Here is a 22,108-nt window from a genome sequence, read left to right as displayed (position 1 = left end):
CTGTAATCAGACAAATCTAGTTACTGGAACAACACAATGCCTGGAATTATCTCTGTTCCATTCATTTGATTATTCTTCATCTAATCAAATGACCTCCCAATAGCCTACAATTTATAATTGTTTTAATTTATTGCATCTTGGTAATTGCAGCCATTGAGAAAGATTTAAGAGGACAGGAATATAGGGTTTTATTCAATAAAAGACAGCTGTGTATCAGAATGGTCTACTCTAGGCTTTACCCCAATGGATACATATTTCTCATCATTGAATAGGCTATTTTTAACAGAAATTATAATATAGCCTATTAAGCTTCATATTATAGGGGTCACGAATTACCTTCAGCCATGGGCCGATATTTTTCCCAGGGGGTTGGAACCATAGTTATAAATCATTTGTACAGTGCAAATTCACCATATGAATCCCACACAGATATCATTTCACACCTTGATTACATTGGGATATGAACACATATGCCTCTATGCGTGGGAATACTCGGGAACAGATTTCCTAAATTCAAATCAAGCTGAGCTGATATCCTGGTGATTTCACAGTCTAACAACGAAAAATATTATAAGATAAACACTAAAAAAATCGTTGTCGTTGGTGACCTTTTGTCTCTAGGCGGTCAGATACGAAAGGGGGAGGAGTTAACAACAAGAGAGGTAGCGGACTAACGAAAACAAACGGTCGGAGGAGACGGTGTGCTCTCTGTCCGTATTCACAGCGCCTAAAACGCGCGCAGTAGGCTAGTGACAAATTGAGCGCTCTCACACTTTGCCAGCCAGCCAGCTACAGAGGCAATGGGAAACGATTACTGAGGCAACCACAAAGAGATACACACTGAGACCGACTATGGCTGTGGACGGTAAGAGCGTTGTTTCATTTATGAAACTACTCATTTGAATCGTTGGTATATCTTTTGTAAAATAGAGATAAGGGTATTTGTAACAGGCTGTCTATATTTGTATTAAGCATTAGGTTACACCAGGGGCTTCTTTCCTTCCCAGACCGGTTGTGGGGGTTCTCTTGTCAACATCAAAAACAACATATTTGCTTTCTTAGCTTATTAAGGTGAATGTATGATGGTGTCAATAAGCTGTGGGAGTTGTAAGATATTCTCTGTTCTTTGTAAATGTTGCATAAAGATCAACATCCATTGAGGATAAATGACGCGGGACATTGCCATGTTAGAATTTCTAGGAAGTTGGTCACTCACGTATTGAGGTTTGTTTCAGTAGCCTCAGTCCTTGAAGTTCTCTTTCATAAGAACCTTGACTGTGTCCTGTTGGGTTTTCATGGGTGAACTTCACTGCATGAAAATAGCATTTATGGGTTGAAAATTAAATAATACTTTCCAGCAAACGGACAGTTATCTCGGAGTTATTGACACTGTGTCACACATACACTGCTTCAGCACACCCCGCGTTTGTGTTGGGGAACTGAACAGGGCCCGGTTACCGATAGCTATGGAATTTAGGCTTAGGAGTGTTTTTAACAATGCATCTTTCCTACAATGACCGTAGATGTAACATGCCTTTCCCAAAACACCATGCAGAGAGAATTTTCGCTAAGTGTGTTGTTGAGGCATGTGTCGATACTGATAGGTTCCCGAAAGAAAGGCAGCTTACCTTAACATTAGAATTATTCCACTATACTGACGATAGATCAGCTACTAGAAAGATATTATCACCTATGGCTGCAAATATTGCGGAGGCTTATTCTTAGCCAGCAGATCCGACCCGCTTGCTTACACCTTGATCACACCGACAGTAAACTTGCGTTTTTGTACACCAGAAGTACATTAATTTCCAATGGAATGCTGTGTTTGACTTACAACATTGTGTTGCAGAGGCTGTTGCAGTTTGTTCTGTGGTGCATAAGTTGGATTTATCAAATGTATGCATCAAATTGTGTAGATGGCTTGACAGAAATGGTAGTAGAAGGGAAATGTGGAACTTTTGTTGCACACATCTAGATGATGCTGCTTACCATTTTGTGCAAAAGGCTGTAGGTGTTATCCAGGCTTTACAGCTGCACTAGGGTCGGACTGGCTTCCTGTGTAGATTAAGACACAGCTGAGCCACGTTTTCTGAACCATATCTCACGCAGGCTCTGTAATGTCTTAATCTACACAAGAAGCTTGTTCAACCCTAGTGCAGCTGTAAGCAAGCAGGTCGGATCTGCTGGCTAATGCTTACTCTATAATAATGCACTAAATCAACATTTGGCAAATCACTGTGCACATGTTACACATCATGAAATATGAGGCAAAAATTAGCAAAATAAAACTCAATTGAATGAACATAACATTTATTTCAATATCATTTAATTATATAGGCCTATGTAGTAGGCTATTATTTGCAGTCATCTTGGTTTTCATTTGAAACATATTCTATCCATCGCTTGTTTGTCACAATTGCAAAGACATTGCTAACTTTGTATTTGTAGTCAACTCCGTTGTGAAGTTATTGCCAGTTGTCATGTAAAAATCTTCCCAGCGTCAAATAGTTCCCAATAATTCTGATTGTGACGCCATGTTGTAAAATTGTTCCCAGTTCAATAATTGCACATGCGTCTCTTTATGTGGATGGCTGAACATCAGTCAGGAAGTTAAAGCTTGGTCGCAAATGGGTCTTCCAAATGGACCCCAAGCATACTTCCAGAGTTGTGGCAAATGGCTTAACGACAACAAAGTCAAGGTATTGGAGTGGCCATCACAAAGCCCTGACCTCTATCCTATAGAAAATGTGTGGGCAGAACTGAAAAAGCGTGTGCGAGCAAGGAGGCCTACAAACCTGATTCAGTTACACCAGCTCTGTCAGGAGGAATGGGCCAAAATTCACCCAACTTATTGTGGGAAGCTTGTGGAAGGCTACCCGAAACGTTTGCCCCAAGCTAAACAATTTAAAGGCAATGCTACCAAATACTAATTGAGTGTATGTAAACTTCTGACCCACTGGGAATGTGATGAAATAAATTAAAACTGAAATAAATAATTCTCTCTACTATTATTCTGACATTTCACATTCTTAAAATAAAGTGGTGATCCTAACTGACCTAAAACCGGGAAATTGTACTAGGATTAAATGTCAGGAATTGTGAAAAACTGAGTTTAAATGTATTTGGCTATGTGTATGTAAACTTCCGACTTCAACTGTAGCTAGCTAACTAACTAACAAATATGTGCACTGTCAATCGAAAAAGTAGCTGCCAAGTCTTTGCAATCGCAAAAACTGTCTACTCACATCAACCCTCAGCACTTTGATGCGCTTTGGTCATGTACACATATGTTATCGCAGGTTCAGCAAAATGCTTATGTTTCTAGCTCCAACAGTGCAGTAATACCTAACTATGTACAGTGAGGGAAAAAAGTATTTGATCCCCTGCTGATTTTGTACGTTTGCCCACTCACAAAGACATGATCAGTCTATAATTTTAATGGTAGGTTTAATTGAACAGTGAGAGACAGAATAACAACAAAGAAATCCAGAAAAATGCATGTCAAAAATGTTATAAATTGATTTGCATTTTAATGAGGGAAATAAGTATTTGACCCCCTCTCAATCAGAAAGATTTCTGGCTCCCAGGTGTCTTTTATACAGGTAACGAGCTGAGATTAGGAGCACACTCTTAAAGGGAGTGCTCATAATCTCATCTTGTTACCTGTATAAAAGACAGCTGTCCACAGAAGCAATCAATCAATCAGATTCCAAACTCTCCACCATGAACAAGACCAAAGAGCTCTCCAAGGATGTCAGGGACAAGATTGTAGACCTACACAAGGCTGGAATGGGCTACAAGACCATCGCCAAGCAGCTTGGTGAGAAGGTGACAACAGTTGGTGCAATTATTCGCAAATGGAAGAAACACAAAATAACTGTCAATCTCCCTCGGCCTGGGGCTCCATGCAAGATCTCACCTCGTGGAGTTGCAATGATCATGAGAACGGTGAGAAATCAGCCCAGAACTACACGGGAGGATCTTGACAAGGATTTCAATGCAGCTGGGACCATAGTCACCAAGAAAGCAATTGGTAACACACTACGCCGTGAAGGACTGAAATCCTGCTGTGCCTGCAAGGTCCCCCTGCTCAAGAAAGCACATATACAGGGCCGTCTGAAGTTTGCCAATGAACATCTGAATGATTCAGAGGAGAACTGGGTGAAAGTGTTGTGGTCAGATGAGACCAAAATGGAGCTCTTTGCCATCAACTCAACTCGCTGTGTTTGGAGGAGGAGGAGGAATGCTGCCTATGACCCCAAGAACACCATCCCCACCGTCAAACATGGAGGTGGAAACATTATGCTTTGGGGGTGTTTTTCTGCTAAGGGGACAGGACAACTTCACCGCAGCAAAGGGACGATGGACGGGGCCATGTACTGTCAAATCTTGGGTGAGAACCTCCTTCCCTCAGCCAGGGCATTGAAAATGGGTCGTGGATGGGTATTCCAGCATGACAATGACCTTAAACACACAGCCAAGGCAACAAAGGAGTGGCTCAAGAAGCAGCACATTAAGGTCCTGGAGTGGCCTAGCCAGTCTCCAGACCTTAATCCCATAGAAAATCTGTGGAGGGAGCTGAAGGTTCGAGTTGCCAAACGTCAGCCTCGAAACCTTAATGACTTGGAGAAGATCTGCAAAGAGGAGTGGGACAAAATTCCTCCTGAGATGTGTGCAAACCTGGTGGCCAACTACAAGAAACGTCTGACCTCTGTGATTGCCAACAAGGGTTTTGTCACCAAGTACTAAGTAATGTTTTGCAGAGGGGTCAAATACTTATTTCCCTCATTAAAATGCAAATCAATTTATAACATTTTTGACATGCATTTGTCTGGATTTTGTTGTTGTTATTCTGTCTCTCACTGTTCAAATAAACCTACCATTAAAATTATAGACTGCTCATGTCTTTGTCAGTGGGCAAATGTACAAAATCAGCAGGGGATCAAAAACATTTTTCCCTCACTGTATGTGTGTGTATATACACTGCTCAAAAAAATAATGTCCAAGTCAATCACACTTCTGTGAAATCAAACTGTCCACTTAGGAAGCAACACTGATTGACAATAAATGTCACATGCTGTTGTGCAAATGGAATAGAACAGGTGGAAATTATAGGCAATTAGCAAGACACCCCCAATAAAGGAGTGGTTCTGCAGGTGGTGACCACAGACCACTTCTCAGTTCCTATGCTTCCTGGCTGATGTTTTGGTCACTTTTGAATGCTGGCGGTGCTTTCACTCTAGTGGTAGCATGAGACGGAGTCTACAACCCACACAAGTGGCTCAGGTAGTGCAGCTCATCTAGGATGGCACATCAATGCGTGCTGTGGCAAGAAGGTTTGCTGTGTCTGTCAGCGTAGTGTCCAGAGCATGGAGGCGCTACCAGGAGACAGGCCAGTACATCAGGAGACGTGGAGGAGGCCGTAGGAGGGCAACAACCCAGCAGCAGGACTGCTACCTCCGCCTTTGTGCAAGGAGGAGCAGGAGAAGCACTGCCAGAGCCCTGCAAAATGACCTCCAGCAGGCCACAAATGTGCATGTGTCTGCTCAAATGGTCAGAAACAGACTCCACGAGGGTGGTATGAGGGCCCGACGTCCACAGGTGGTGGTTGTGCTTACAGCCCAACACTGTGCAGGACGTTTGGCATTTGCCAGAGAACACCAAGATTGGCAAATTCGCCACTGGCGCCCTGTGCTCTTCAAAGATGAAAGCAGGTTCACACTGAGCACATGTGACAGACGTGACAGAGTCTGGAGACGCCGTGGAGAACGTTCTGCTGCCTGCAACATCCTCCAGCATGACCGGTTTGGCGGTGGGTCAGTCATGGTGTGGGGTGGCATTTCATTGGGGGGCCGCACAGCCCTCCATGTGCTCGCCAGAGGTAGCCTGACTGCCATTAGGTACCGAGATGAGATCCTCAGACCCCTTGTGAGACCATATGCTGGTGCGGTTGGCCCTGGGTTCCTCCTAATGCAAGACAATGCTAGACCTCATGTGGCTGGATGTGTCAGCAGTTCCTGCAAGAGGAAGGCATTGATGCTATGGACTGGCCCGCCCGTCCCCAGACCTGAATCCAATTGAGCACATCTGGGACATCATGTCCCGCTCCATCCACCAACGCCACGTTGCACCACAGACTGTCCAGGAGTTGGCGGATGCTTTAGTCCAGGTCTGGGAGGAGATCCCTCAGGAGACCATCTGCCACCTCATCAGGAGCATGCCCAGGCGTTGTAGGGAGGTCATACAGGCACGTGGAGGCCACACACACTACTGAGCCTCATTTTGACTTGTTTTAAGGACATTACATCAAAGTTGGATCAGCCTGTAGTGTGGTTTTCCACTTTAATTTTGAGTGTGACTCCAAATCCAGACCTCCATGGGTTGATACATTTGATTTCCATTGATAATTCTTGTGTGATTTTGTTGTCAGCACATTCAACTATGTAAATAAAAAAGTCTTTAATAAGATTATTTCATTCATTCAGCTCTAGGATGTGTTATTTTAGTGTTCCCTATTTTTTTTTGAGCAGTGTGTGTGTAATATATATATATTTACAGTGGGGGGAAAAAGTATTTAGTCAGCCACCAATTGTGCAAGTTCTCCCACTTAAAAAGATGAGAGAGGCCTGTAATTTTCATCATAGGTACACGTCAACTATGACAGACAAAATGAGAAAAAAAAATCCGGAAAATCACATTGTAGGATTTTTAATGAATTTATTTGCAAATTATGGTGGAAAATAAGTATTTGGTCAATAACAAAAGTTTCTCAATACTTTGTTATATACCCTTTGTTGGCAATGACACAGGTCAAACGTTTTCTGTAAGTCTTCACAAGGTTTTCACACACTGTTGCTGGTATTTTGTCCCATTCCTCCATGCAGATCTCCTCTAGAGCAGTGATGTTTTTTGGGCTGTCGCTGGGCAACACGGACTTTCAACTCCCTCCAAAGAGTTTCTATGGGGTTGAGATCTGGAGACTGGCTAGGCCACTCCAGGACCTTGAAATGCTTCTTACGAAGCCACTCCTTCGTTGCCCGGGCGGTGTGTTTGGGATCATTGTCATGCTGAAAGACCCAGCCACGTTTCATCTTCAATGCCCTTGCTGATGGAAGGAGGTTTTCACTCAAAATCTCACGATACATGGCCCCATTCATTCTTTCCTTTACACGGATCAGTCGTCCTGGTCCCTTTGCAGAAAAACAGCCCCAAAGCATGATGTTTCCACCCCCATGCTTCACAGTAGGTATGGTGTTCTTTGGATGCAACTCAGCATTCTTTGTCCTCCAAACACGACCAGTTGAGTTTTCACCAAAAAGTTCTGTTTTGGTTTCATCTGACCATATGACATTCTCCCAATCCTCTTCTGGATCATCCAAATGCACTCTAGCAAACTTCAGACGGGCCTGGACATGTACTGGCTTAAGCAGGGGGACACGTCTGGCACTGCAGGATTTGAGTCCCTGGCGGCGTAGTGTGTTACTGATGGTAGGCTTTGTTACTTTGGTCCCAGCTCTCTGCAGGTCATTCACTAGGTCCCCACGTGTGGTTCTGGGATTTTTGCTCACCGTTCTTGTGATCATTTTGACCCCACGGGGTGAGATCTTGCATTTCCTAATAATTGCTCCCACAGTTGATTTCTTCAAACCAAACTGCTTACCTATTGCAGATTCAGTCTTCCCAGCCTGGTGCAGGTCTACAATTTTGTTTCTGGTGTCCTTTGACAGCTCTTTGGTCTTGGCCATAGTGGAGTTTGGATTGTGACTGTTTGAGGTTGTGGACAGGTGTCTTTTATACTGATAACAAGTTCAAACAGGTGCCATTAATACAGGTAACGAGTGGAGGACAGAGGAGCCTCTTAAAGAAGAAGTTACAGGTCTGTGAGAGCCAGAAATCTTGCTTGTTTGTAGGTGACCAAATACTTATTTTCCACCATAATTTGCAAATAAATTCATTAAAAATCCTACAATGTGATTTTCTGGAGAAAAAAAATCTCAATTTGTCTGTCATAGTTGACGTGTACCTATGATGAAAATTACAGGCCTCTCTCATCTTTTTAAGTGGGAGAACTTGCACAATTGGTGGCTGACTAAATACTTTTTTTCCCCACTGTATATATATTACACACATAGTGGTGACCCATCATTCAGGGCAGGTGGGGCAGAGCGTGTCACATATCAGTTTGCAAACAATGTAATAAAATACACTACTGTTCAAAAGTTTGGGGTCACTTAAAAATTTCCTTGTTTTCGAAAGAAAAGCAATTTTTTTGTTCATTAAAATAACATCAAATTGATCAGAAATACAGTGTCGACATTGTTAATGTTGTAAATGGCTATTGTAGCTGGAAACGGCTGATTTTTAATGGAATATCTACATAGGCGTACAGAGGCCCATTATCAGCAACCATCAGTCCTGTGTTCCAATGGCACGTTGTGTTTGCTAATCCAAGTTTAATCAATTTTAAAGACGAATTGATAATTAGAAACCCCTTTTGCAATTATGTTAGCACAGCTGTGAAAACTGTTGTGCTGATTTTAAAGAAGCAATAAAACTGTCCTTCTTGAGACTAGTTGAGTATCTGGAGCATCAGTAATTGTGGATTCGATTACAGGCTCAAAATGGCCAGAAACAAAGAGCTTTCTTCTGAAATTCATCAGTCTATTCTTGTTCTGAGAAATGAAGGCTATTCCATGCGAGAAATTGCCAAGAAATTAAATTTCTCGCATGGAATAGCCTTCATTTCTCAGAACAAGAATAGATTATAGATAAAACGTATCCTGTTTAAGTGAGCACAGCACAACAAGGTGAGTCCAAAAATGTTTTGTATGCTGCTGCATAAATGATGTAATATGCAAGGGAGATATGTATACTGTAGCTAAGAATGTAATACTAAGTGTATTTTGTGTAGTAAGCTGTTAGTAGCCCATGTGCCTCACCCTAATAATTTGGTCTATTTTCACCTCCTTAATTTTGCCTACTGTTCTAACTTGGTGGTACACATGTAGCCTATAACCTGTTTCTTATAGAAATGTAATCATCGAATATTGTAAGAGCTTTCATTGTCTGCTTATATGCCCCATTTATTTATCCTATGGTTCTGACTTGGTGTACAGGGAGAACACTGTAAGAATGACCCATGTTCTGAATTCTGTCGCTGTGCATTTCAAAAGTGCTGAACAAATAGTTATATTGACTACGTCCGTCATAGCTCGCTCATTAATGTTTTTTAATCGAAATTACGGATCGCCTCTTATCCGCTTGTCGTCCCCTTATGCCATAGTTTGTACATCTCAGTTGTCAGTAGAAACCACATTTGTTTAAGCAAGTCAGCCATATCAGCTATGTTTTTTTAAAGGCAGTAAATGAGGCTGAATTAACTGTTTCGCTGCCAGACAAGGCTCCGCTGATAGCCAGGTGTAGCAGTGGTAAGGTTTGGGACTGCTGTTGGGACAGCTTTATGTAGGCCCTAACAGTTTGTGGGCATCGTTTGTCACCGATATAGTGCAATTAATGTATTGTTTAGTGTTGTGTAGTGGCTTTGCTGGCATGCATCCAAATTATTATGTTTTTGCCCCACCAAGATATACATGCTAAAATCGCCACTACACAACACGTGTGTGTATAAAGTGCCTTCGGAAAGTATTCAGACCCCTTGACTTTTCCCACATTTTGTTTTACGTTACAGCCTTATTCTAAAAAGTATTAACTCATTTTTTCCCCTTAGCAATCTACACACAATACCCCATAATGACAAACCCTAAACAGGTTTTTAGAAATGTTAGCAAATTTATAAAAAATATAAAACAGAAATACCTTAAGTATTCAGACAATTTGCTATGAGACTCGAAATGTAGCTCAGGTGCATCCTGTTTCTATTGATCATCCTTGAGATGTTTCTACAACTTGATTGGAGTCCACCTGTAGTAAATTAAATTGATTGGACATGATTTGGAAAGGCATACACCTGTGTATATAAGGCACATATCTGGGGATGGGTACCAAAAAATGTCTGCAGCATTGAAGGTCCCCAAGAAGACAGTGGCCTCCATCATTCCTAAATGGAAGAAGTTTGGAACCACCAAGACTCTTCCTAGAGCTGGCCGCCTGGCCGAACTGAGCAATCGGGGGAGAAAGGCCTAGGTCAGGGAGGTGACCAAGAACCCGATGGTCACTCTGACAGAGCTCCAGAGTTCCTCTATGGAGATGGGAGAACCCTCCAGAAGGACAATCATCTCTGCAGTACTCCACCAATCAGGACTTTATGGTAGAGTGGCCAGACGTAAGCCACTTCTCAGTAAAAGGCACACGACAGGAGTTTGCCAAAAGGCACCTAAAGGACTCTCAGACAATGAGAAACAAGATTCTCTGATCTGATGAAACCAAGATTTAACTATTTGGCCTGAATGCCAACCGTCACGTGTGGAGGAAACGTGGCACCATCCCTACGGTGAAGCATGGTGGTGGCAGCATCATCCTGTGGGTTGTTTTTCAGCAGCAGGGACTGGGAGACAAGTCAGGATTGAGGAAAAGATGAACGGAGCGAAGTACATAGAGATCCTTGATGAAAACCTGCTCCAGAGGGTTCAGGACCTCAGACTGCGCCGAAGGTTCACCTTCCAACAGGACAACGACCCTAAGCACACAGCCAAGACAACGCAGCAGTGGCTTCGGGTCACGTCTTAGATTGTCCTTGAGTGGCCCAGCCAGAGCCTGGACTTGAACCCGATTGAACATCTCTGGAGAAATCTGAAAACCGTTGTGCAGCGACGCTCCCCATCCAACCTGACAGAGCTTGAGAGGATCTGCAGAGAAGAATGGGAGAAACTCCCCAAATACAGGTGTGCCAAGCTTGTAGCATCATACCCAAGAAGACTCAAGGCTGTAATCGCTGCCAAAGGTGTTTCAACAAAGTACCTAGTAAAGGGTCTGAATACTGCTCAAAAAAGTTAAGGGAACACTAAAATAACACATCCTAGATCTGAATGAATGAAATAATCTTATTAAATACTTTTTTCTTTACATAGTTGAATGTGCTGACAACAAAATCACACAAAGTATCAATGGAAATCAAATGTATCAACCCATGGAGGTTTGGATTTGGAGTCACCCTCAAAATTAAAGTGGAAAACCACACTACAGGCTGATCCAACTTTGATGTAATGTCCTTAAAACAAGTCAAAATGAGGCTCAGTAGTGTGTGTGGCCTCCACGTGCCTGTATGACCTCCCTACAACGCATGGGCATGCTCCTGATGAGGTGGCGGATGGTCTCCTGAGGGATCTCCTCCCAGACCTGGACTAAAGCATCCGCCAACTCCTGGACAGTCTGTGGTGCAACGTGGCGTTGGTGGATGGAGCGAGACATGATGTCCCAGATGTGCTCAATTGGATTCAGGTCTGGGGAACGGGCGGGCCAGTCCATAGCATCAATGCCTTCCTCTTGCAGGAACTGCTGACACACTCCAGCCACATGAGGTCTAGCATTGTCTTGCATTAGGAGGAACCCAGGGCCAACCGCACCAGCATATGGTCTCACAAGGGGTCTGAGGATCTCATCTCGGTACCTAATGGCAGTCAGGCTACCTCTGGCGAGCACATGGAGGGCTGTGCGGCCCCCCAAAGAAATGCCACCCCACACCATGACTGACCCACCGCCAAACCGGTCATGCTGGAGGATGTTGCAGGCAGCAGAACGTTCTCCACGGCGTCTCCAGACTCTGTCACGTCTGTCACGTGCTCAGTGTGAACCTGCTTTCATCTGTGAAGAGCACAGGGCGCCAGTGGCGAATTTGCCAATCTTGGTGTTCTCTGGCAAATGCCAAACGTCCTGCACGGTGTTGGGCTGTAAGCACAACCCCCAACTGTGGACGTCGGGCCCTCATACCACCCTCATGGAGTCTGTTTCTGACTGTTTGAGCAGACACATGCACATTTGTGGCCTGCTGGAGGTCATTTTGCAGGGCTCTGGCAGTGCTCCTCCTGCTCCTCCTTGCACAAAGACGGAGGTAGCAGTCCTGCTGCTGGGTTATTGCCCTCCTACGGCCTCCTCCACGTCTCCTGATGTACTGGCCTGTCTCCTGGTAGCGCCTCCATGCTCTGGACACTACGCTGACAGACACAGCAAACCTTCTTGCCACAGCTCGCATTGATGTGCCATCCTGGATGAGCTGCACTACCTGAGCCACTTGTGTGGGTTGTAGACTCTGTCTCATGCTACCACTAGAGTGAAAGCACCGCCAGCATTCAAAAGTGACCAAAACATCAGCCAGGAAGCATAGGAACTGAGAAGTGGTCTGTGGTCACCACCTGCAAAACCAGTCCTTTATTGGGGGTGTCTTGCTAATTGCCTATAATTTCCACCTGTTGTCTATTCCATTTGCACAACAGCATGTGAAATGTATTGTCAATCAGTGTTGCTTCCTAAGTGGACAGTTTGATTGACTTGGAGTTAAATTGTGTTGTTTAAGTGTTCCCTTTATTTTTTTGAGCAGTGTATATATACATACATTTGCAAAAGTTTCTAAAAACCTGTTTTTGGTTTGTTGTTATGGGGTATTGTGTGTAGATTGAGGGGGTGAGACTATCTAATCAATTTTAGAATAAGGCTGTAACGTATCAAAGTGGAAAAAGTCTAGAGGTCTGAATACTTTCCGAATGCACTGTATATGTGTGTGTATATAATGGTGTGTATGGACAGTATATGAATAGAAAAGGTGTGTACAGCACTAGTTATATAGGATGAGCCTTGACTACAATACAGTATATGCATATGAAGTGGGTAAAACAGTATGTAAACATTATTAAAGTGACCAGTGTCCAGTGACTATGTACATAGGGCAGCAGTCACTAAGGTACATGGTAGAGTTCCGGGTGGTAGCCGGCTAGTAACAGTGACTAAGTTTCAGGGCAGGGTACTGGGCGGAGGCCGGCTAGTGGTGACTATTTAACAGTCTGATGGCCCTGGAGCTAAAAGCTGTTTTTCAGTCTCTCTCGATCCCTGCTTTGATGCACCTATACAGTCTCTGCCTTCTAGATGGTAGCGGGGTGAACAGGCCGTGGCTCGGGTGGCTGTTGTCCTTGATGATATTCTTGGCCTCCTCTGTGACCGGTGCTGTAGATGTCATTGAGGAATATACACAGCGGTGACAATGACAGAAAAAAATAATCTCGGGAGGGGTCGGCATTTGATGGTGAGGTATTCCAGATCTATAGAACAAAAGGACTTGGGTTCTTGTACGTTAGGGCAATCGCACCATGAGTAGTTGATTCAACTTACACCACCAAGAGTTCTTTCTTCCAGTCCGCACGATGGACGGAGAACCCCGCTGGCTGAATGGACGGAGAACCCCACTGGCTGAATGGACAGGGACAGTATATCCAGAGAGAGCAATGATTCTGTAAACCGAGTACGTTACAGTCCCTGATGTCTCTCGGAAGGAAATCCTCTCCCTGAGCTCATCTACTTTATTGTCCAGGGACTGAACATTAGCAAGCAATATACTCTGAGTGTGGATGGTATGCATGCCTCCTGAGACTGACTAGGAGCCGACTCCTTATTCCTCTTCTCCGGCGGCAGCGTCTTGATGCATGCAACAGTCCCAGGGACTTCAAACAAAGGATCCAATTCAGGGAAATACAATTTCTGGTCGAAATGCTGGTGTGTGATCGTTGATCTAATATCCAAAAGTTATTTTTCGGCTGTAGGTAATAATCCAAGACACTTTTCTGAGCAAGTAATGTAAGAAATAACACACAAAAAATACTGCAAAGAGCTAGAAATAGGGAGATCATGTCTGTCGGCGCCATCTCTTCTTCAAATAGGAAAATAATAATTCTGTCAATGAAACATTTTTGGGGATGAAATAAAAGCATACTAAGACAATAGATATGTGACAGTGTGTACATGCCAACAAATAGTCCAGGAAATGAAGAAATTGATTGCAATTCTGGATGTCACGCCCTGGCTCTGGGGACTCTTATATGTTGAGCCAGGGTGTGTAGGGTCTATGTTTTGTGTTCTATGTTCAGTTTCTAGTTCATGTGTTTTCAAGGTTGGCCGGGGTGGTTCTCAGTCAGAGGCAACGAGAATCAGCTGTTGCTTGTTGTCTCTGATTGGGAACCATACTTAGGCAGCCTGTTGTGCACTTGTGTTTTGTGGGATCTTGTTCCGTGTAGGTTTGTGTTGTTAACCGAGGACTTCACGTTTCGTTTGGTTGTTATGTATTTTGTATCGTGTTGCCAGTACACTATTAAAAAGATGTACGCATATCACGCTGCGCCTTGGTCCAATCATTATGACGATCAGGACAGAAGATCCCACCAATACAGGACCAAGCAGCGTGTCCAGGAGCAGACAGCCTGGACTTGGGAGGAGATCTTGGACGGGCAGGGGTCCTGGACTTGGGAGGAAATCCAGGCCGGCATGGATCGCCGTCCGTGGGAGGAGACGGTGGAGGCGCGCCATAGAGAGGAGCAGCGGCGCCAACCGGGTCGACGTCGGACACACAAGAGGCAACCCCAAGAAAATGTTTTGGGGGGGCACACGGCATGGACGACAGGGATGCTGGAGGCAGCTACGGGGCGAGTTTGGGGATTAGGAGAGGAGGCCACCGGGTTTGGGGGGCTGGAAGGGAGGTTGGCGGAGCCTAGAGGTAGAGCAGAGCCAACTCCCCGTACTCAGGCTAGGCAGTGTGAGACTGGGCAGGTTCCGAGGTATGCGGAGCTGCGTACTGTGCCGCGAGTGGTCCGGCACAGTCCGGTACGTCCTGTGCGAGCACCACGCACGTGTCGTGCTAAGGTGGGCATGCAGCCAGGACGGAGTGTGCCGGCTGAACGCTCGTGGCCTCCAGTACCCCTCCTCGGTCCCGGATATCCTGCGCCAGTGTCACGTGCTGTAGTGCCAGTACGAGTACACAGCCCTGTACGTCCTGTGCTGATGCCTCACACAGAGTGTGTAAAAATAGGCATTCAGCCAGGACGGGTTGTGTCAGCTCTTCGCTCCAGACCTCCAGTCCATCTCCACAGCCCGGTCCGGCCTGTTCCTGCTCCCCGCACCAAGCCTGTGGTGCGCGTCGCCAGCCCGGTCCGGCCTGATCCTGCCCCTCGCACCAAGCCTGTGGTGCGTGTCGCCAGCCCGACCCGGCCTGTTTCTGCCCCTCGCACCAAGCCAGTGGTGCGCGTCGCCAGCCCGGCCCGGCCTGATCCTGCTCCCCGCACCAAGCCTATGGTGCGCGTCGCCAGCCCGGCCCGGCCTGTCCCTGCTCCCCGCACCAAGCCTGTGGTGCGCTTCGCCAGCCCGGCCCGGCCTGTTCCTGCTCCCCGCACCAAGCCTGTGGTGCGCGTCGCCAGCCCGGCCCGGCCCGTTCCTGCTCCCCGCACCAAGCCAATGGTGCGCGTCGCCAGCCCGGCCCGGCCCGTTCCTTCTCCCCGCACCAAGCCAACGGTGCGCGTCGCCAGCCCGGCCCGGCCTGTTCCAGCTCCCCGCACCAAGCCTATGGTGCGCGTCGCCAGCCCGGCCCGGCCTGTTCCTGCTCCCCGCACGAAGCCTGTGGTGCGCGTCGTCAGCCCGGTCCGGCCTGTTCCTGCTCCCCGCACCAAGCCTGTGGTGCGCGTTGTCAGCCCGGTCCGGCCCGTACCTGCTCCCCGCACCAAGCCAGTGGTGCGCGACGTCAGCCCGGTCCGGCCCGTACCTGCTCCCCGCACCAAGCCAGTGGTGCGCGACGTCAGCCCGGTCCGGCCCGTTCCTGCTCCCCGCACCAAGCCTGTGGTGCGCGTCGCCAGCCCGGTCCGGCCCGTCCCTGCTCCCTGCACCAAGCCTGTGGTGCGCGTCGTCAGTCCGGCACAGCCCGTACCTGTTTCACCGGTGCCTTGCCTAAGCAATCCGCTCCACCGATGTCCAGTCCAGCTCCAGCCAGCGGGGCCAGACCAGACCAGGGGCGCTACGGGGGGGTTGTTAGAGGGTGGTGGTCACGCCCGGAGCCGGATCCGCCTCCGAGGCGGAATGCCCACACGGCCCCTCCCCTGTTGGGTTTATGTTGGCGCAGTCGCAGTCCTTTGGGGGGTACTGTCACGCCCTGGCTCTGGGGACTCTTATATGTTGAGCCAGGGTGTGTAGGGTCTATGTTTTGTGTTCTATGTTCAGTTTCTAGTTCATCTGTTTTCTAGGTTGGCCGGGGTGGTTCTCAATCAGAGGCAACGAGAATCAGCTGTTGCTTGTTGTCTCTGATTGGGAACCATACTTAGGCAGCCTGTTGTGCACTTGTGTTTTGTGGGATCTTGTTCCGTGTAGGTTTGTGTTGTTAACCGAGGACTTCACGTTTCGTTTGGTTGTTTTGTATTTTGTATCGTGTTGCCAGTACACTATTAAAAAGATGTACGCATATCACGCTGCGCCTTGGTCCAATCATTATGACGATCGTGACACTGGAAGTGAATGCTGGAATTGAACAAATTACTATAACTATTCAAATCGAAACCATAGTTTGAGTACCAGAGGCTACAAAAGAGGATGTTGATTCCCATGCAATGTTCTACAAATAGGACTACTTCACTGTCAGTTTTGTCCTATTATTTTTGGTTGAACAGTATAAAGCAATCAGAATGGAGAAAGTGCATTAAAACCACTTAGAATTAATTTGTTGCAATTCTAGGGCCATGCACTACTCATAAAGCATATTTAGAACTTTTATTATTCAGTAACATCCAATTCCGTCAAAAATGAGAAAAATACTGTGATATGATATTTGTCGGGATGGGCGTATAACATATTGTATGTTTTGCAAATTCGTAACATATCATACCAACTAGATGAGGGACATCCACAAATTAATACATACCGTACGAAATGTAACATATGATACCTGATTCAGAGGGCTTGGGTTCAATGCGGAAAACATATTTCGGTATAATGAATTCAGTTGTGCAACTGATTAGGTATCCCCTTTCCATAAATAGTGTCTCGAATTTACGTACAGAATAATACCAAATGCTCTGAGACCAGGTTGAGGGGGGCTATGGAAAAGCACTGGGTGGTTAGGTATGACTCCTTTGGGTTTCCATAAAAAACGGGGGGGAAACACTTCTCATCTCTGTGGTAGGCTAAGTTAATAACGTGAAACTCCTCCACCTGTAATATTTGATTTTGATTTAAAAGGGTGGGGTCAAGTTTACAGTTGAAGCTGCTTCACTCTTAGCTAGCTAGCTGTATAAAGTGTAGTGTCGAGTCAAATGTTGCTAGTTATGCTGTAACAAAGGAGTCCGCTCATACTGACCTTTGATCATAAGTTTTATTCATATCACAAGATTTCAGCATAAGTTTACGGATGTCATGATCACCCGGAGAGCAGTGTTTCCCCCAAATTACAATGTCTGCTCTAACCTCTTCTTCGTTTAAACCCAGTATATATAATCTTCCCCAAAATATGGGTGGCTCCCTCTACTGTCCAATCCCCTGTCTACAACACACAGACTTCTCTGTCCTATGTGGGGTGTCACACTAAAACCATTCCCTCTGACACTAAATAAACATCCTCTCAGGTTCCACTTAAAAACATGAACAAAGTCATAATCTTAATACACTACAAAAGCGTTAGTGTTATTAGCCTAAGCCTATTTAGCTAGCTCGAACCAGCTAATCTGCAACGATGGATATCAGAAATTGGCTTCGCCAAAGTACCCAATCAAAGGAGAAGGAGGTGAGCGTTGAGCAGCAGCAGCATCAAACCACCGAAGCCGTGATGATGCTGCCGAGCTCCAGCTAGCTCTGTGTGCAGAGCCTACCCACCCTTCCACAAGCGCCGCCAGGATAATGCTGGCTCCACAGCCGCCTCCACCTCCAACTGTTCATGATGATCTTGGAACATAGGAGCCAGCTCAGGTTAGAAATATACAGTAACCGCAGTAACTTTTTCTGTCTATGATGGAATATGCTCTCCTTCATGGTTTGAGTTATTGATTCATTTTCCCACAACCTACTCAAGATGCACCATGTCCGTCCAGCTGTCTTTGTGAGAAGTGCATGACCCTTGTCCGTAGAGTGGGTTTGATTGTGGTGCCAACGAATGCAGCAAAGAGCTGCTGGTTTTTTTGAGTGAGTTCATGTCAAAAAAAATTAATCTCAGCACTATCAACACTTTTTATTCAACACTTTTTATAAGCCTTCAAATGTGGATTCTTTCTACTTCCACTCGCGCTACAACCAGCACTGCAGCTGGTTGTAGGAAAGTGTATCGATAGGCTTGCGTTATTATTAGCGGCTTGGGTCTTTTTTAATATCGAGGAATTTCACTTTCTCTGTCAATCGGAGTAACAACATTAATTTGTGCATGAAGCAGAAATAATGTGGTGCGACTCGAGTTTCGCCATCAGCTGGAAGACTGTGTCCCTTTTTGGTCAGTGTCAGCGGAGGAAAGGGAGAGCGGAGGGATGTTGAGAGGCGGACCCTCAGTCTGCTGCTCTCTCAGTCTGCTGAGACTAACAATCAGCCCAGTAAAATACATTTTTTTAAATGTATGCTCACTCAGCTGTACTTCACATATATAATACTTTTTTTACATTTTCCAAATATCTCTAACGGTCGCCCCAGCGTGAGTTGTTTTATGTTTTATGTGATGTCAGAATACACTTACTGTTCCAAAATGTGATTGTTACGTAACAGGAGAGTTAACACGCCCTGCCTGCTAATTATCTGTAGGCTTATGTTTTGAATTTGTCAATTTCAAATTATTTTCTAACAATTTTTTTTTTTTTTAAGAACAGTTTGAATTGAGGTGTGTTCCACCTCCTCATCAATTCAGATAGAAGTAGCCTGTTTCACTGTTGCAGACAATTTATGATTGAGGCTTTACTGAGCCAGACAAACTTATTCTCTCTTCAACTCAAGGAGAGCCAAAGCACCTCCCCAGTGTTTCCGCAGATGAAGTATTCAGACATTTGCGCGGTCTTGCACGAACTAGCAAATTTTCTGGCTGGCGCTCGCATTGCCTTTGTTGTTTTCCTACAAATAATAACTTTGGAAATGTGTGTGTTCCTTTGAAAGTAAGTACCTTATTTTCTGTATGTCATGTTGTCGTTTCTACTGTAGCATATTTACATTTTATTCACATGTTTTCAAGTACTGGTGACAAATAATGCATTCCGATTATTGCATAGATTGTAATGGACACCTAATGATGTGTGTGTAAAATACTTTTTTGAAGGTTGCATTGCTTATCATGAGCTAATGCTACGCAATTTGCCAGCTATGTGTGGCGCCATGTTTGTTGACATTATACAATGCATTCTGGGTGTCACGTAAACATCTGTCAGACCAAAGATGTTATAATGAGGTGAAGGAATGGTTCACTCATTTTTCAAGTAAACTTCTGGAAGTGAATGATTGTAGACGACACACCCCCTTCAACATGCCTACTGCAAACAGACCAAACTTATCTTGTCTTCTCTTCTTATCGTTGGTTGATGCGAAAAAAAACTAATATGGTGGCGAGCACAAACTACCCATCGTCGGATTACTTTCGATTTTTAGAAGAAAAAAAAAATTCAATTATTTTGAGCTCAATTGTGAATTATGAATTGTACATTTTTAATTGCTATTAGCTCATGTGGTTTCTGTCAGCCGAGAGTTCGCTAAATATGGCCTTGTGTTACCTCAATCTTTCCTCAGTTAGCACTAGGAGTAATGTAGCCTACATTTTCCGGTTTCGATGATTGTGTTATGCTGTCATTACTTCTGTGAATGTCTGAATATTGCATCCAAAAATAAATTGGTCACATTCAGGACATAACTTTGTAAGGACTGTTTGTGCAAAATGTTTCTGTGAAAAAACAGTGTGGCCAGCTCAAACGATGACTGTTGCGTCAATCGAAACTGGACGTTCTAAATAAGCGTTCTAATCACACCAGTTTGAGCGTATGCTGCAGGGACCACTGTAGAATGATCATACCCGTTTGTAGGTACAGTGAGGGAAAAAAGTATTTGATCCCCTGCTGATTTTGTACGTTTGCCCACTGACAAAGAAATGATCAGTCTATAATTTTAATGGTAGGTTTATTTGAACAGTGAGAGACAGAATAACAACAACAAAATCCAGAAAACCGCATGTCAAATGTTATAAATTGATTTGCATTTTAATGAGGGAAATAAGTATTTGACCCCTCTGCAAAACATGACTTAGTACTTGGTGGCAAAACCCTTGTTGGCAATCACAGAGGTCAGACGTTTCTTGTAGTTGGCCACCAGGTTTGCACACATCTCAGGAGGGATTTTGTCCCACTCCTCTTTGCAGATCTTCTCCAAGTCATTAAGGTTTCGAGGCTGACGTTTGGCAACTTGAACCTTCAGCTCCCTCCACAGATTTTCTATGGGATTAAGGTCTGGAGACTGGCTAGGCCACTCCAGGACCTTAATATGCTTCTTCTTCAGCCACTCCTTTGTTGCCTTGGCCGTGTGTTTTGGATCATTGTCATGCTGGAATACCCATCCACGACCCATTTTCAATGCCCTGGCTGAGGGAAGGTGGTTCTCACCCAAGATTTGATGGTACAAGGCCCCGTCCGTCGTCCCTTTGATGCGGTGAAGTTGTCCTGTCCCCTTAGCAGAAAAACACCCCCTTAGCATAATGTTTCACCTCCATGTTTTACGGTGGGGATGGTGTTTTTGGGGTCATAGGCAGCATTCCTCCTCCTCCAAACACGACGAGTTGAGTTGATGCCAAAGACCTTGATTTTTCACCCAGTTCTCCTCTGAATCATTCAGATGTTCCTTGGCAAACTTCAGACGGGCCTGTATATCTGCTTTCTTGAGCAGGGGGACCTTGCGGGCGCTGCGGGATTTCAGTCCTTCACGGCGTAGTGTGTTACCAATTGTTTTCTTGGTGACTATGGTCCCAGCTGCCTTGAGATCATTGACAAGATCCTCCCGTGTAGTTCTGGGCTGATTCCTCACCGTTCTCATGAACATTGCAACTCCACGAGGTGAGGTCTTGCATGGAGCCCCAGGCCGAGGGAGATTGACAGTTATTTTGTGTTTCTTCCATTTGCGAATAATCGCACCAACTGTTGTCACCTTCTCACCAAGCTGCTTGCCGATGGTCTTGTAGCCCATTCCAGCCTTGTGTAGGTCTACAATCTTGTCCCTGACATCCTTGGAGAGCTCTTTAGTCTTGGCCATGGTGGAGAGTTTGGAATCTGATTGATTGATTACTTCTGTGGACAGGTGTCTTTTATACAGGTGACAAACTGAGATTAGGAGCACACCCTTTAAGAGTGTGCTCCTAATCTCAGCTCGTTACCTGTATAAAATACACCTGGGAGCCAGAAATCTTTCTGATTGAGAGGGGGTCAAATACTTATTTCCCTCATTAAAATGCAAATCAATTTATAACATTTTTGACATGTGTTTTTCTGGATTTTTTTGTTGTTATTCTGTCTCTCACTGTTCAAATAAATCTACCATTAAAATTATAGACTGATCATTTCTTTGTCAGTGGGCAAACGTACAAAATCAGCAGGGGATCAAATAATTTTTTTCCTCACTGTATATGTGAAAAGGTTAATAGGGTAATGTTGCATAGGCTTACTTTTTTTAAGTCATGTAAAAAATACAATCTGAGCGGTAGATCTTGCATTTTGACTCAAAGTGATCTAGACTCAGAAAAGGTTGGTGACCACTACCCTAGAGCCATGACATTACTCTGACAGTGTATGTGTGCCTCTGCGTCTTTAATGAGTGTAGCTAGTCTGGGTATAGGAAGGCTTCGTCAGCCCAGTAGTTGGAAACTCTAGTCCTACGGACTCAGGAACTACAGTGTGTTGGTTATCTCTCTGTGTGTCACTTCATTGATCCAGTCATGTCACTGATTGGCTCAGCGAGTGATCACCTAGTTTCGAGGTCTGAATTAGCATTAAAGGCTGCTTTCTTTCTTTTCTGTTTTTATTTGAAATCCGCCCTCATAGTTGAAGTTATGATGTCTGGTTGAATCTCCAGGGACATCTGGCCGTATCGTCACGTCTCATAGGAGCAACAATACAAATGCTGACAAATTGAGACTATTTTCTCAATTGAACATTTCTCCCCACTGATTCTCCATGTATGAAGCAGCACATGGTGT

General features: G+C 45.0%; 1 protein-coding gene across 1 annotated transcript in view; it reads left to right on the top strand.

The window, feature by feature from the left end:
• Nucleotides 1–686: 686 nt before the first annotated feature.
• LOC121538622 (sterile alpha motif domain-containing protein 10) overlaps nucleotides 687–22,108 on the top strand; it is a 93,838-nt gene continuing 72,416 nt past the window's right edge. Inside the window, exon 1 of the mRNA XM_041846805.2 lies at nucleotides 687–865. Coding sequence (XP_041702739.1) covers nucleotides 853–865 — 13 coding nt within the window. The 5' untranslated portion in view covers nucleotides 687–852. The remainder of the gene's footprint in view (nucleotides 866–22,108) is intronic.

Source organism: Coregonus clupeaformis, chromosome 24, assembly GCF_020615455.1.
Source record: "Coregonus clupeaformis isolate EN_2021a chromosome 24, ASM2061545v1, whole genome shotgun sequence".
In the NCBI taxonomy this organism is placed as follows: Eukaryota; Metazoa; Chordata; class Actinopteri; order Salmoniformes; family Salmonidae; genus Coregonus; species Coregonus clupeaformis.
Note: the sequence above shows the minus strand (reverse complement) of the source record. Positions and strands in the feature narration are given on the sequence as shown.